The following is a 12,727-nucleotide window of genomic DNA, read 5'->3' as shown; positions in this document are numbered from 1 at the left end:
CGGATTCGAAATCGCTATGAGTAAAATAGTAATAGCTTAAGATTCATTACATACTCCAGCATTTCTCAAAGTTTTCTTATTCAGTATCTAATCATCTGATCATACTTTTAGGGATCATTGCTAGTGTTACAGGTTCTTACTGTTAAAAAAGGTACATTATTCAATGTCATCTTGTCATAGTCAATTTCTTTATAGCCACACCACTTTGACAATCTAAGAAACTCATCATTCTAATTTTGATTCTATTCAATTCATGATGGGAATTGATACAATAGAATCTTCACCACGTAACACAGAATAAATATACCATTTTTGAAATGTTGAATGAATTAGTAAAATCGCAACAGATAACAATGGTCTCATTTTGGATCAAAGAGCAATTAAATCTATACCTGCTCTGAGTTAATAAATAAATAATTATCCATTTTTGTAAATTGGTTGTTATTTTTGGAGTGCTTTGAAAGTAAAAACAAAAACTGTGATGTTAGACTATAAGCGATAAAACGCATTCAACTAAATGAATTACAAGTGTACTGACAGAAGACATCATTAGTTACTTTCACAACGTCATGCTTGAATCCATCGCCTGAGAGCAGTGATCAAAATGTACTAGGTATAGCTGCGAGGCATTGTTGACCATAGAGAGTGAACACAGAAACAGAGTATTGAAATCATTGCTACTTTTAATACATTTTATGATTACACCTATCAAAAAGAGTCCGGGGACTAACTTAAACTACTGCGATGTAGAAAACTATGCATGTTAGCTGAAGATCAAAAGTCTTTGTTATAATAATTATAATGAAATACGACGGTCAGACAGAAAAACTTTTTCTCTGCACCAAAAGACCTGAAAAGATCATTTACTTTCTCTTAGAATAAGTATCCCGAGTAAGTAAAGTACTTGTAAGATCACTACGTCAAGACTAATCAAGGACATAATGTTTGATCCTGATAGTTCTTGAATTCCCTTCGCCATGACTCCATCTCCTGTCGCCATGCCTCGTAGCTCTCACGCCATGCCCTTTCGTCTTCGCCCAGGAGATCTTGTTGTAGTTTGTTTGAAGGGAGAGTATAAACGTGCAAGTTGATTTCATTATGACGGCATCATTCACATTATTCCTTCAGCAATTCTTATCACATGCACTTTTTAAAACTACATTTCATATTGGCAGCATGGTAACAATTGACGTTGTCAACAATTAACAGTAAATTCAGTAAAGTAGATTGATGCACGTTGTATGTGTCAAACCTCTTTTGTGACGCATCCATCAACTGCATAGAACTATCTAATACAGTTAGCTAATTGAACATGGTTAAGTCCAGTCTCACTTCTCGATTCCATGACATGACTTAATATCTTTTTCCTGAAATGATTGCTTGTAAATGAGCGGAAAGGATGACCGATCTTTGAAGCAATTTAGGATAGAGATAGAAATATTCTGGGAGTAAGGGTTTTGGGCTGCGTTGCAACAAGGCGGACCAACTAAAAGCGCTCCTCTGAAAAGGCATAATACCGCGTAATATAAATGGCTAATTTCTAATGCAGTTTGTCCCTCGATCATAGCAATAAATAGCAAATGATAATTTGTCAAAAACAAATTCCACATAGAGACGTGCACCGACGCGTATATTGCAATAAACCACATTAAAAACAATGTGATGTATCCTAGCTAATTTCTTGTCAAATATTGCTATGGTAAAATTATTATAGCATACAGTTGTAGTATTATATGAGCGTTTATTATTGCTAACATGAAGTGGGTCATTTCAACCGAGATACCTGAATACAAACTCAACTGACCATTAGAAGCAGACAATGATGGGATGTGATGATTCCACAGGTTACATTGTCTGGCCCGTATTGCTCGTCCATCCCCCATAGACAGAGAGATTTCCTTGTAACGCAGTTCGGGAATGGTGAAGACTGGCCAGCCTTCCGGTCCCTCTCCTCGATTCCCGTCTTCTGATGACTGGCTCGGGTCGCTGAAAGCATTAAGGCGTATACCGATTTATACATTGTAATGTGTCTTTCTTCGAGTATTTTTCTTTTAATGAGAAGGAGTTAGGTACATGTCAATGTCATAATGAATTTTGAATTCGTGAGCATTTTCCAACATACTTGTGCATTGCCATCTGGGCGTTATCATGGTTGTATTGATCTCAAAATAGCTGTGGTTGACAGAAACGTTGGTCTGTTTGGCTTGCTCACCTTAGCTAGTCAACGGTAGAACGTCTCACTGTTAACCTCTAGATATATGATTCTGTCCGCATTTTGTCTTTATTCTCATAAAATGTAAATCATCAATACACAGAACATTTATATGATATTGGATGGCCTTGAGATTACAGGAAATATTGGACGAGCTATGCACAAATATTGGACGAGTCGAAGACGAGTCCAATATTTTGCTTAGCGAGTCCAATATTTCCTTGTATTAACCGAAAATGGGACATCCAACATCATCATTAGGCCTATTATCCTACAGAGGATTTCAGCAAAAAATGTTTAGGCCTACACTTAGGCCTACCCTTTCTGTCTCCGAGTGCTGTATATGGTCTGCTACTGGAGTATGGTACATGTACACTCTTCAGTGCAAGTTAATCCACTTCAGTCTCTGATAAAACAGTGATCTATGTATCCAAGGTAGCCGTCATGTTACTGTTAGGCCGAGATCTAGCTAATTTAGACCAGAATTAGTATTTGTATCCGAGATCTGAGAAACAATTCACGTCACATCTACCGTAGATCGTGAAAGATCGAATAAGGCTACTAGTACTGTAGTCCTACTATACTAAGTAACACATAACGTACATGTCCGTACAGTAACTGTAATATGCATATCGCGCATGCAAATGCAAGCGGCGGCCGGCTATGTATATCGCGCGCGGGCTATCTAGCAGTAGCGCTGAGCTGATCAATCGTCGCCTGCACGTACAAAAAAAAAAAATGCAACTTGTTTTCATCAAACCTAAATTCAATTTCCTGTTATGAAAGTGATATTTTGAAAAATTGTATGAAAAACAATTTCAACCAATTGATATTATAAGAAATTTGTTTGTATAAGCACAGAATTTTAGAAGAAACGATATTTTAGTTAATCCGTGATTGACCAATCACAGACGTTTTTACTTCATATTTCAGGTCATCTCGTATATATCTCAACCAATCACTGTTCAGTTTATAAAAACTTTGGGGGATCCCCCTCTTGCCGTCCAATATTTCAAATATTGGTCGCCTCGGCAAAAAAAACATTGGTCGAGTTCAACAAACTTTCTAAGTGGGTCGGAGGTTATGAGGTGGGTCGACAAAATAACACTTGTATTTGGGTTCTAAAAATCCTCTGTATGGATAATAATGGAAGATATTACTTGCAGAGGAGGGGGCACTTTTTGAATGGGTAAACTGGAATTGCGTTGGGCCAAAAGTGTACCTACAAATATCCGTTAATGAAATTTTCTCTACAGTGTCAAAATAAAATTATCAAAATGTTTGAAGGCACACTAATATTTGACGAAAAAGCGTGAAAGCAAGGTATAAACAAAATGGGATATTAAAAATAAACCGGATCACACAGTAGGTATAACGTATAAACAACATTTTACCCATATTTTGCAAAGTTTGTCCAGAATTTCATGACTCTGACGGACATGGCCTTTTCGTCATCTGTCATATTGTGTCCATGGATGTCTCGTAGCTGCTCGATGAAAGGCATTCCGAACACAAACATGAGCTCTTCCCCGTGTCCGGCTCCTATCCATGGTGTGAAAGGTACGATGTCACCTCGCTGAGAGTAGCTCCTGCGTGCAATTAAGAAGGACGAGGTGGCGGTTACACAGCAATCTTGTTGGAACATGAGAACCTCTTCAGGTGTGAGTTTCTTCCAGTATGTCTACCTCTATACAAATTGAATTTGTTATGATCGCAAATGCTGATCTGGAATTTACGAACATGTCGGGTAAAAGGAACCAGTGGGACTCGAACCTGTCATCTTTATACTGCTTTCCGGGCACAGACACTACCACCAGGCTGTCCCTGGCTGTCGGCAGTGACACGATGAACCCCTTGTAGAGGGAGACAAATTGAAGAAACTCACACCTGAACCTTCACCCTTCTGAATAATATCTAGTTTTCATGAGAACTTCCTGCCGATTGTATATATTTGATGTAACATTAGAACTGAGGACTATGACTCACGTGGCAGTCGGTTTGTGCGTCATGTAGTACAAGAAGACAGTGTCATTAGCCTGAGAATGGAACCGCAGGACTCTGTCATTGGCACAAGCAAATATGACGTCGCCCGCCATGTCGACTATGGATGTGAAGTAGTCTGCTCCGACGTCATCAGCGTGCGACCAGTCGACGTACTCCTGTGAGATGGCTGCCTGCACTAAGGCTTTGTCTTCTGTCGCAATCATTAAAGAGTTCGTGAAATAGGTCATGTAGTATTCGAACATAGTCTCGTTCAAGTATGGAGGGATGGGACTGCCTTGGTACTGCAGTAAATCTTCGTAGGGTAGAAGAGTTCCTTCATCTCTCCCGATACCAGTCATGATGGGTACGTGAGCGAACTCTGCTTCTTGGTAGAGAGTGGACGGAGATGCCTCAAGGAATCGACCATCAGCATAAATCGTGTAGGAACCATAAATCTGTCAATGTACATAATCACGAGAATATAGAAATCGTTATTTACGACACTTATGGGGAGAAAAGTACATGTATGTATTGTATTAGATCTTTTCTATTTTTACCTCCCAACTTTCCCGACCCATCTCTCATATTCGAGTTTAAGTGGTTTTTTTCTCTCTTCAACAAGTGTAGAAACGAATTTGCTGAGATTCAAGTGCAAGTTAAAAAAGGGAAAAAAACAAACAAAGCAAAGAAAGCATCGTACTCTTTCCCATCTAAGATTTTCGGCATTTTACCGTTCCTCACAGCATGGGCGTTGTACATAAGTGAAAGAAAACTGACTGTTGCCATAGAATGAGGGAATCATCTTAGAGCGTATCTCACATCGTAGGCCTATACCAGTATAACATTAACAAGTAGGTAAGTGGCGAGAATGCACTGAAAACAAGTCCTAAAATTCAATCCGTTTATATTGGGTATACACAGTGCAATTTGTGCGATGGATAGTGATACGTGCATTGCATAAAAATGTTGATAGCTACCTTATCAGCAGAACGTCGTAGATCGTCTGCAGGCTTGGCTCTCAGACACTCAACCATGGTAGTCGAGTTGGTCACATTACATCCCATGGCTAGTGCAAGGCTCGAGGCTTTATTTCTTTCCTTTGTCGTATCGTTACCGAAGGCCCAAAACGCAAGCGCACTTCCACTCTGTAGCACATTGTATAATAAACATTGCAAGTGTGTATATTCAAGACTGAACGAATTTTGTGTCATACATATTGTAGCAACAAACAGTTGATAAATACGAGAATGAATAGTGGTTGCATTGATAAAAACAGCGAATTAAGAGTTAAGACAAATGTTAGGCATAGCTCAAACCTGCATTATGGCCTGGCTGAATAACCCTCGGCTCTCTTTCGACAACAGGTGGTAGTTGACGCTCGATGAACCGGCACTCACTCCAAATATGGTTATTCTATTCGGATCACCGCCAAATGCTGACAATAAAATCAAGGGAAAACATGCGCTTGGCCTAACACGGCTGTAAATACATAATTCTCTTTCAATATTTGAAAAGCAGCGTTCGAAAAGGAAAAACCATTTTTGCAACTATAACAAATAATATGATATAATACGTTCTGCTTATATGATTCTCTCTGTTCATTTGATGAAAATCAAAATAGATTTGAACATTGAACCTCTCTTTCCGTTGTCATTCTTAGTCTGTAATATTTTGATAAGATCAGGAAAAAAAAAGAATAGAATGTTGGCTTTTGAGAATAGATATTTTTCATTGCATTGGTTTTTACAATGTTGTAGGATAACAATTCTGTCGCTTGCCAATTCGATATTCTGCCTGTTTCAAGACATCTAGCAAATGTTCGATAAACTATAAACACGGAAATAGAGATTACTGTAAAAGCTCTGTCCTAATCAAGTTAATTTATATCCACAATTCTCGTCTCACTACGAGGTAGGTGCAATCATTAAGAAGTGTGAGTTTATGAGAAACGAAATGAAGTCACATTTATGCTAAAAATTAAATATTCCAACAAAAAAAGATTGCCAAACTATAGTGCTGAAGTATATTACCTTTGATGTTGTCTTTGACCCATTCTAAGGCCATTTGCTGGTCAAGCATACCAAAATTCCCTGGTGCTTCGTCATCTCCTGTAGATGGATATCACGTTCAATTATTTACGTCAAACACGGCTCGACAAGAGGAAAAGCGAGGAATGAAAACATTGCAACTAGCGTTTTCCCTCCCCAGTAGTTTATACGCGTGTGAACGTATGTTTGCTTATTCATACACGGACGAAATGCCTATCTGCAACATCTGTTCTTTTTTTTTACGGCAAGTCCATGCATAATTATTACAACAAAATTAAGACATCTCGAGTAAAATCACTATATTATGAAAGAACAGGAAAATAAATCCTTTTATAGAATAAGTATACTAATAAAGACAATAACTATGCATACCAAGATTATTGCAGTACATAATCGAAAATGACATAAAGTATAAAGAAAATGTGATATAATTACAATAATTACAACGGGGAAAACAGTGACGACAAAGTATAGGCGGTAAAAAATTACGATGAGATAAAACGAGTCAAGCAAATGCTCTGGAATCAAGTACAGACAGCGAAATACAGATGGCTATTGGCAGACCTTTCTAAAAGTAATTTCAGTCTATGTTTTTGCTTGTTTCTGTTTGTTTTGGGTTTTTTTCGACTTCAATGGTAGAACACAAAGAAACATGGCACCTCTCTAGGTGCCCATTTTGAATGTTGCAATTGATCTTTTCTTTTTTGTTTCATGTTTTTGACTGAAAGTAAATAGTTATGCATTACGCTTTTTTTTTAATTCTTTGAAAGCAAAATAATTACACGTAAAATACATATTCCTCTAGATTTCTGCAAGACTAACGATTGATATCTGCCATTGGACACTGTTAATTTTCTGACGCCCCGACAAATTCCCTTTAGTCAATGGTTACTGCTCTCTCTTTCTGGACAAGTTTTTGGATTGATAGCGTATACAATGTGACAAATCCAAGGAAGATATGAAAAAGATATGAAACTGTAATGTTTGTTTGTTTGTTCGTTTGTTTGTTTTTCTAGCTCTACGGTGTGAGTGTCTGAAATACTCTTGAACAGCATGATCGGTTGTTAAAAACAAAATATTTACTTACCTGTGGTAAATTGTGAAAATATCCCAAGTCTGTAATTTAGGGTAACAAGAATGACGTCACCTACAGCAACCAATGGTAGTCCATAGAAGTCCCACGTCATAGCGGTACCCATGATATATGACCCACCGTGGATCCACACCATCACGGCTGTATTGAGAGGCTGGAGAGTCAAAATTATATCCAAGTCAAAGGCCCTGTCCCATACCCGTTTAACGATGCCTAAATGTTCAAGTCAGACGGTGTCAGACGGAGACCATCTATTTTTCTTTTCTTTTTTTATCATGGGAAAGTGCGTAGGGTACATGATAAATAATGTTCAAATAAGTCTGGAAAATGTCTGCAACCAACATCAAACGTCTAAGTATAGTCTTTTTATGAATAACGATTTGAGCTGGAAAAAAAAAACATGGGAACTGCGCCCACGTCTGCATGTCAGCATCCAGTTTGCATCTGAAAGGCCAAGCTCCGTCCATGAACAAAGCTCGTTTTAAAATTACGCATTTGAAACATCATCATCTCGAAAGACTATTATTTTTGGAAAACAATCGCACTTCATTTCATAAAGCCAGCTAAGAAATGGGAGTGCGTTTGGCAGCGATCCAAAGCCTTCTCTAGCCAGGTGATTGATCCTCCAACTCCTCTTCCCAGAGAAAAATCTTCAGACTCAGATGCCCTAGAGGTCCCAGAGGTGGTCCCAGGCATGTCAGAGGAACTAGGCCCAAGATAGCCCACAGGAGGATGTCCCAATACCATTAAAATGGACACAAAACGGGACTCCTTGATTTCCTCGCCGGTATTATCGTTCCGTAGAAGTATGTTCCACGGCTATTGGTTGACGAGTTGTTCGCCTTGAAAGCCACTATTGACAAAAAGTCTAGAAACCGAAAGTTTTCCACCCGAGTAACGGTGAAAAAACCCAAATAAACAGCAAAAACAACAACAACAACAAAGACCCACCAGATCTCCCAATTGCTATACCCAAATTTGGCCGTTCCAAACTGTGGATGGGTCCAAAGTTTAAAATGGTTAGCACAGTCTTTCACTGTGTCTAGTGATACATGTACTCCTGTTAACTAAAAAAAAAAAAAAAAAATGTAGTAAAGGTTCATCTGCACTTTATTCTTAGATGGAATCATCAAACAACGCAGTGCATACTGGGACACACGAACTATTTTCTGCCTATGTTCATTAGCATGAAAAATTCTTCTCTCAGCTGAGTATTCTTAACTTTCACACAGTTTGATTTTAAAGTCTGCTCTTTAAACTTTGGTCGGTTATCGTAGTTCTGAGGGTGAAGTGTCCGCCTCTCTTCCCCATGCTAACAATAGATATCAGGTGCAGTTGTAAAATGATAACTGATGATGCCGACCCCTCGAGGTACGCCTGAAGAGAATTATAACAAGAAATATTCCCACTCATCACACTGCGCCATACGACTTGTACGAGAAGAAGATAAAGTGGCAAAAGTAACGATACATAACTATGAATTGTATTATGACAGCATTAAAAAAAAACCCTCCGTAAATGACACTCAGTTTTGATACACACAGACAGAGAGACCCCCCCCCCCCCCCCCCCCACACGTATTCTCTACTAACCTTGGGATGAGGAGAATACACGTTAAGATACAAGCAGTCCTCGTCTGATGGCGGGTAGTATAGATGCGGTGCCTGCGAGCAGCTCGGTGTGAAGGAAGTGGCATTCCATTCGCCTTCCCACGGAATCTTCTTCACAGGGGGTTCGAACCGTACTGGGACCTCAGCATACGGAATACCCTGGGTGAGAGCAGGTGATACACGCATTGTGTATACTATACTCACATACTTCTTCGTGTTGTGTTTCTTGGTTTGATTTTCATTTGTTTTACTTTGCAAAACATTTAAAATGATATCATTTAGAGATAGCCATAATGTTGCCTGCAAGGGGACGATCGGGTTCCTGATCAACGATTAGCAGTATAAATTTGATGGCTTGTGGTATTCACATACGTCATCTCGGTGTAACTTTATGAGTGGCATGTATAATTATTTAACAATATTATTCAACTACTAGCAAGCCTTTGAACAATCATGAGTGCACTTACCAAATAGATGTCTATCTCAGCGCTAACATTGATGAACTGATTTTCAGTGAACAGTTCTGTTTTTCCCAGCACGATCCCTTCACTCACTTTCGTTCTTGGGTTGTCTGCATCACTCTTACAAATGCAGATCTCCATTATGAGAACGACTAGAAAAGAAGTGAAGGTTCTGGTGTTCATTTTCCGTCCCTGTCTGCCCACAAACATAACTCTAGTGCAGATGTGTTTTTTGGACTCGCACTTTATAGGTTCGACTGTAAGGCACGCTAAGTTACATATGTTATCAGAACAGCCGTCATAAATCATACCGTACGACACAGGGCGTGCTTGTATGTACAAAGGTTATTTCATCACAATGTCTGTGAATCCAAAACACGTGTACTTTTAAAACAAATTTGAATAATGATAAGCTGTTCAATCATTATTTGGCGTCTTCAAATCCTATCTTTTATCGTTTATGAACTTATTCATATGAAATTATTTGCCGGTCAGTCGCTCAATGGCAGAGAATTAAAAACGCCCTTTGAGCAAAGCTTTTCTTCCAAATCACATTCGGTCCCAAACAATACGTTATTCCGATAGAAGTGAAGCATGTTCAGTTATGGAGAAAATGTATGATAGGAAGACACTTGGTTGCTAGTGAAAAGTGATTAGGGGAAATCGCCATTGAATGGGTAGGTCAACACAATGAATGCCCTGACGTCAGTCTGTCCATATCCGATTGAATCCATTGACGTTTCGGTATACGATAATAATGGTAAGTCGGTCGGTGAGCGCGTCTACCTCACGATCCAAAGGACCCCAATTGAATTCCCGAGTCCACTTTGTGGAGCAATGTTGTGTGTAATCATAATACAAACACTAATCATCATAATAAAACACATACAAACACTGATATAATTAAACATTCTGTCCCTTGGATAGGACATAAATTGGAGGTACCCGTGTGTGAGAGTCACGACTAATCATGTAGGGCCTAAAAGATCCCAGCTCTTCATTTATTCATCGCAAACGGTGTTTAACCCCTTGAAGTGGTCCCGTCATCTGCCATATGGACCCCATATGGAAGACAAGCTATTGCAGATGAATATTATGATTATCCAGCCATCTTCTCAGCGAGTCAGATTGGGACACTTCAACGGGTTAAACACCCTGCTGAAAATAATTATTGTATCATTATCAAACTCATTCAAAGCCACCATGATCATTTCTTTTTTAGTTATTTTGCAAACAGACAGACAGAAAAAACGGTCAAAGAACCAAACCAATGCCGACCAAAGCATAACCTAGGTGGAGGTTAATAGGCCTACATATTTAAAGTCAATTATCAATTTCATACTGCCATTGGTTTTGGGCGTTTCTGAAATCTAGTGAACTGCCTAAAAGTACTCTCTATTGTGTTCTTGATCTTTTCATTTTTCTGGTCGACCAGTTATGTTCTATTCCAGTCGTTATGTATCAAGCTCTTCTTTTTTATGGAGTTGATTTGAATCATTACCTTCCTCCTAGTTTATGTTCTTTGTCGGCTTTTGTTTGTTTGTTTGTTTGAAAAATAACTTAAGAGTAAGGGTTGTGAACGGATTTGAATGAAATTTTCAAGAAAAGTTGATAATGACACAAGGAACAGATAATAAAATTGATAATCAATAATTCTTATTGGTGATTTGGATTATCGTCTCCATCCTGGATATTGATGATGACGATTATCATTATTATTATTATTATTATTATTATCAGTGTCATTGTTATAATTATTACTGTTGTTAGTATTATCGTTATCATCATTATCATTATTATTATTATCACATAATATATATATATATATATATATATATATATATATATAGGGGGTGGGCCGAATGGGCGGGGCGAATGAGAGAGAGAGAGAAATGGAGATGGCGAGATGATGTGAAGACGGCATGTGTGTATGTGTGTCTATATGATGGAGATGGTTATTCGGCACGTGGGTTCGGGTGGGAGGTCGTGCAGTCAATAAAGACAAGCACTCAACAGAAGTCCTGTGAACAGCAAGCAGAGAGGTCTCTTTTATTGACTTATAATATAGTCATAACACAATTAACAGCTCCTAAAAGGCACTTTAGGAGATGTCTTAAAACAGTATGTGCACATCATCAAGTCCGCACATGTTTAACACCAAAACAACTCATTCATAATAACACACAGATACCAAGTGAGTTAGTGCCTCTGTAACTATATAAATCCACAATGGGGTATCAACAATAATCTTATATCTAATGAAAGCATCTGCCATCAACAGGTGAGTGTGACCTAGAAACTCATTATGTTATTTCACTAGACACAACTGTTTTACATAACTCAGTATCAATGATTCACACAAACTGATCGAACATATGCATACAGTACCATATAAAACAGGCGCAATATTAAAACACGCCCCAACATTACTACTGAGTCTTTCATAACCTTCCACGTTAAGGATCGAACTGCATGCAATGTATTGTGAGAATTATCACATGACATAAGAAGTATATGATATGATGCGTCAGACATATAATTATGGTACTACTGTATATCCAAATGTACCCTGGCTTAATCAAATAATTATTATATTCATGCACATCTAAAACAATTGGGATCCTTAAAAGAAAGAATGTCTCATCTGGGACACCTGTATCAAACTCCTTCTTTACCATAGCCTCTACATAACACAAATGTTACCATCGACACTACATACACACACCTCTAACCCGCTCGTTGTAGCCTATACACCGAAATAATTAACTCACATCACTTCTTACACTGAGACCCTCCTACTACATAAGTTATGCTGTAGCACTATAACTGCAACCTACACAGCCATCACAAATCATTAAGGAATGCAATACAAAGGTTCCCTCTATTAATTAAAACCTCGGCTGAATTACTGTACAACCCTTATTGTACAAAATTGTGCCTTTTACTACACTGAACATCTCTTCTGATCAACTTTGATTCTTATCATCTCTTTCACCTGAAATGCATTACAAATGTTACAACATCGTGCCTATAATGTGCCTACGCTACACATCTCTATGGTTAAACTTCAATCCTTCTCAACTCTATCACCATAAATGCATTACCAAAATGTAGTTTTATACAAATGATGCACAGGATAGAGTGCGTTAGTGTAGGCGTAGTGCACTCGAGGGTATTTACAATTGTGAAACATGCACGAGGCGAAGCCGAGTGCATGTTGCACTACATTGTAAATACCCGAGAGTGAGCTACGCCTACACTAACGCCACGAAATAATCCTGTGCATCATTTGTTTTATAAAATGGGTCGAAAATTCGAAA

General features: G+C 38.4%; 1 protein-coding gene across 1 annotated transcript; it reads right to left on the bottom strand.

The window, feature by feature from the left end:
* Window positions 1-930: 930 nt before the first annotated feature.
* On the bottom strand, window positions 931-9,548 carry LOC139738759 (acetylcholinesterase-like). Its single transcript, XM_071649400.1, has 10 exons — window positions 9,414-9,548; window positions 8,929-9,105; window positions 7,331-7,490; window positions 6,226-6,303; window positions 5,512-5,630; window positions 5,173-5,340; window positions 4,199-4,650; window positions 3,607-3,801; window positions 1,805-1,986; window positions 931-1,046 (listed from the first exon to the last, which is right to left on the bottom strand). Exons 1-10 carry the CDS (start codon window positions 9,546-9,548, stop codon window positions 931-933), a joined length of 1,782 nt encoding a protein of 593 aa, XP_071505501.1.
* Between the last annotated feature and the right edge of the window lie 3,179 nt (window positions 9,549-12,727).

The sequence above is a fragment of the Diadema antillarum genome, unplaced genomic scaffold, assembly GCF_040938485.1.
Source record: "Diadema antillarum isolate AM-2024a unplaced genomic scaffold, OU_Dant_1.0 seq00000767_RagTag, whole genome shotgun sequence".
In the NCBI taxonomy this organism is placed as follows: domain Eukaryota; kingdom Metazoa; phylum Echinodermata; class Echinoidea; order Diadematoida; family Diadematidae; genus Diadema; species Diadema antillarum.
This window is presented reverse-complemented; position numbering and strand designations above follow the sequence as displayed.

What these genes read in the sequence shown, in the direction of transcription:
- LOC139738759 (XM_071649400.1), bottom strand. Translation starts at nt 9,548, where the DNA reads ATGGAGATCTGCATTTGTAAGAGTGATGCAGACAACCCAAGAACGAAA. An exon ending in CTGAGATAGACATCTATTTG is followed by an intron (nt 9,106 to 9,413) that starts GTAAGTGCACTC and finishes GCTCTCACCCAG; the next exon opens with GGTATTCCGTATGCTGAGGT. An exon ending in TGTATTCTCCTCATCCCAAG is followed by an intron (nt 7,491 to 8,928) that starts GTTAGTAGAGAA and finishes TTGACTCTCCAG; the next exon opens with CCTCTCAATACAGCCGTGAT.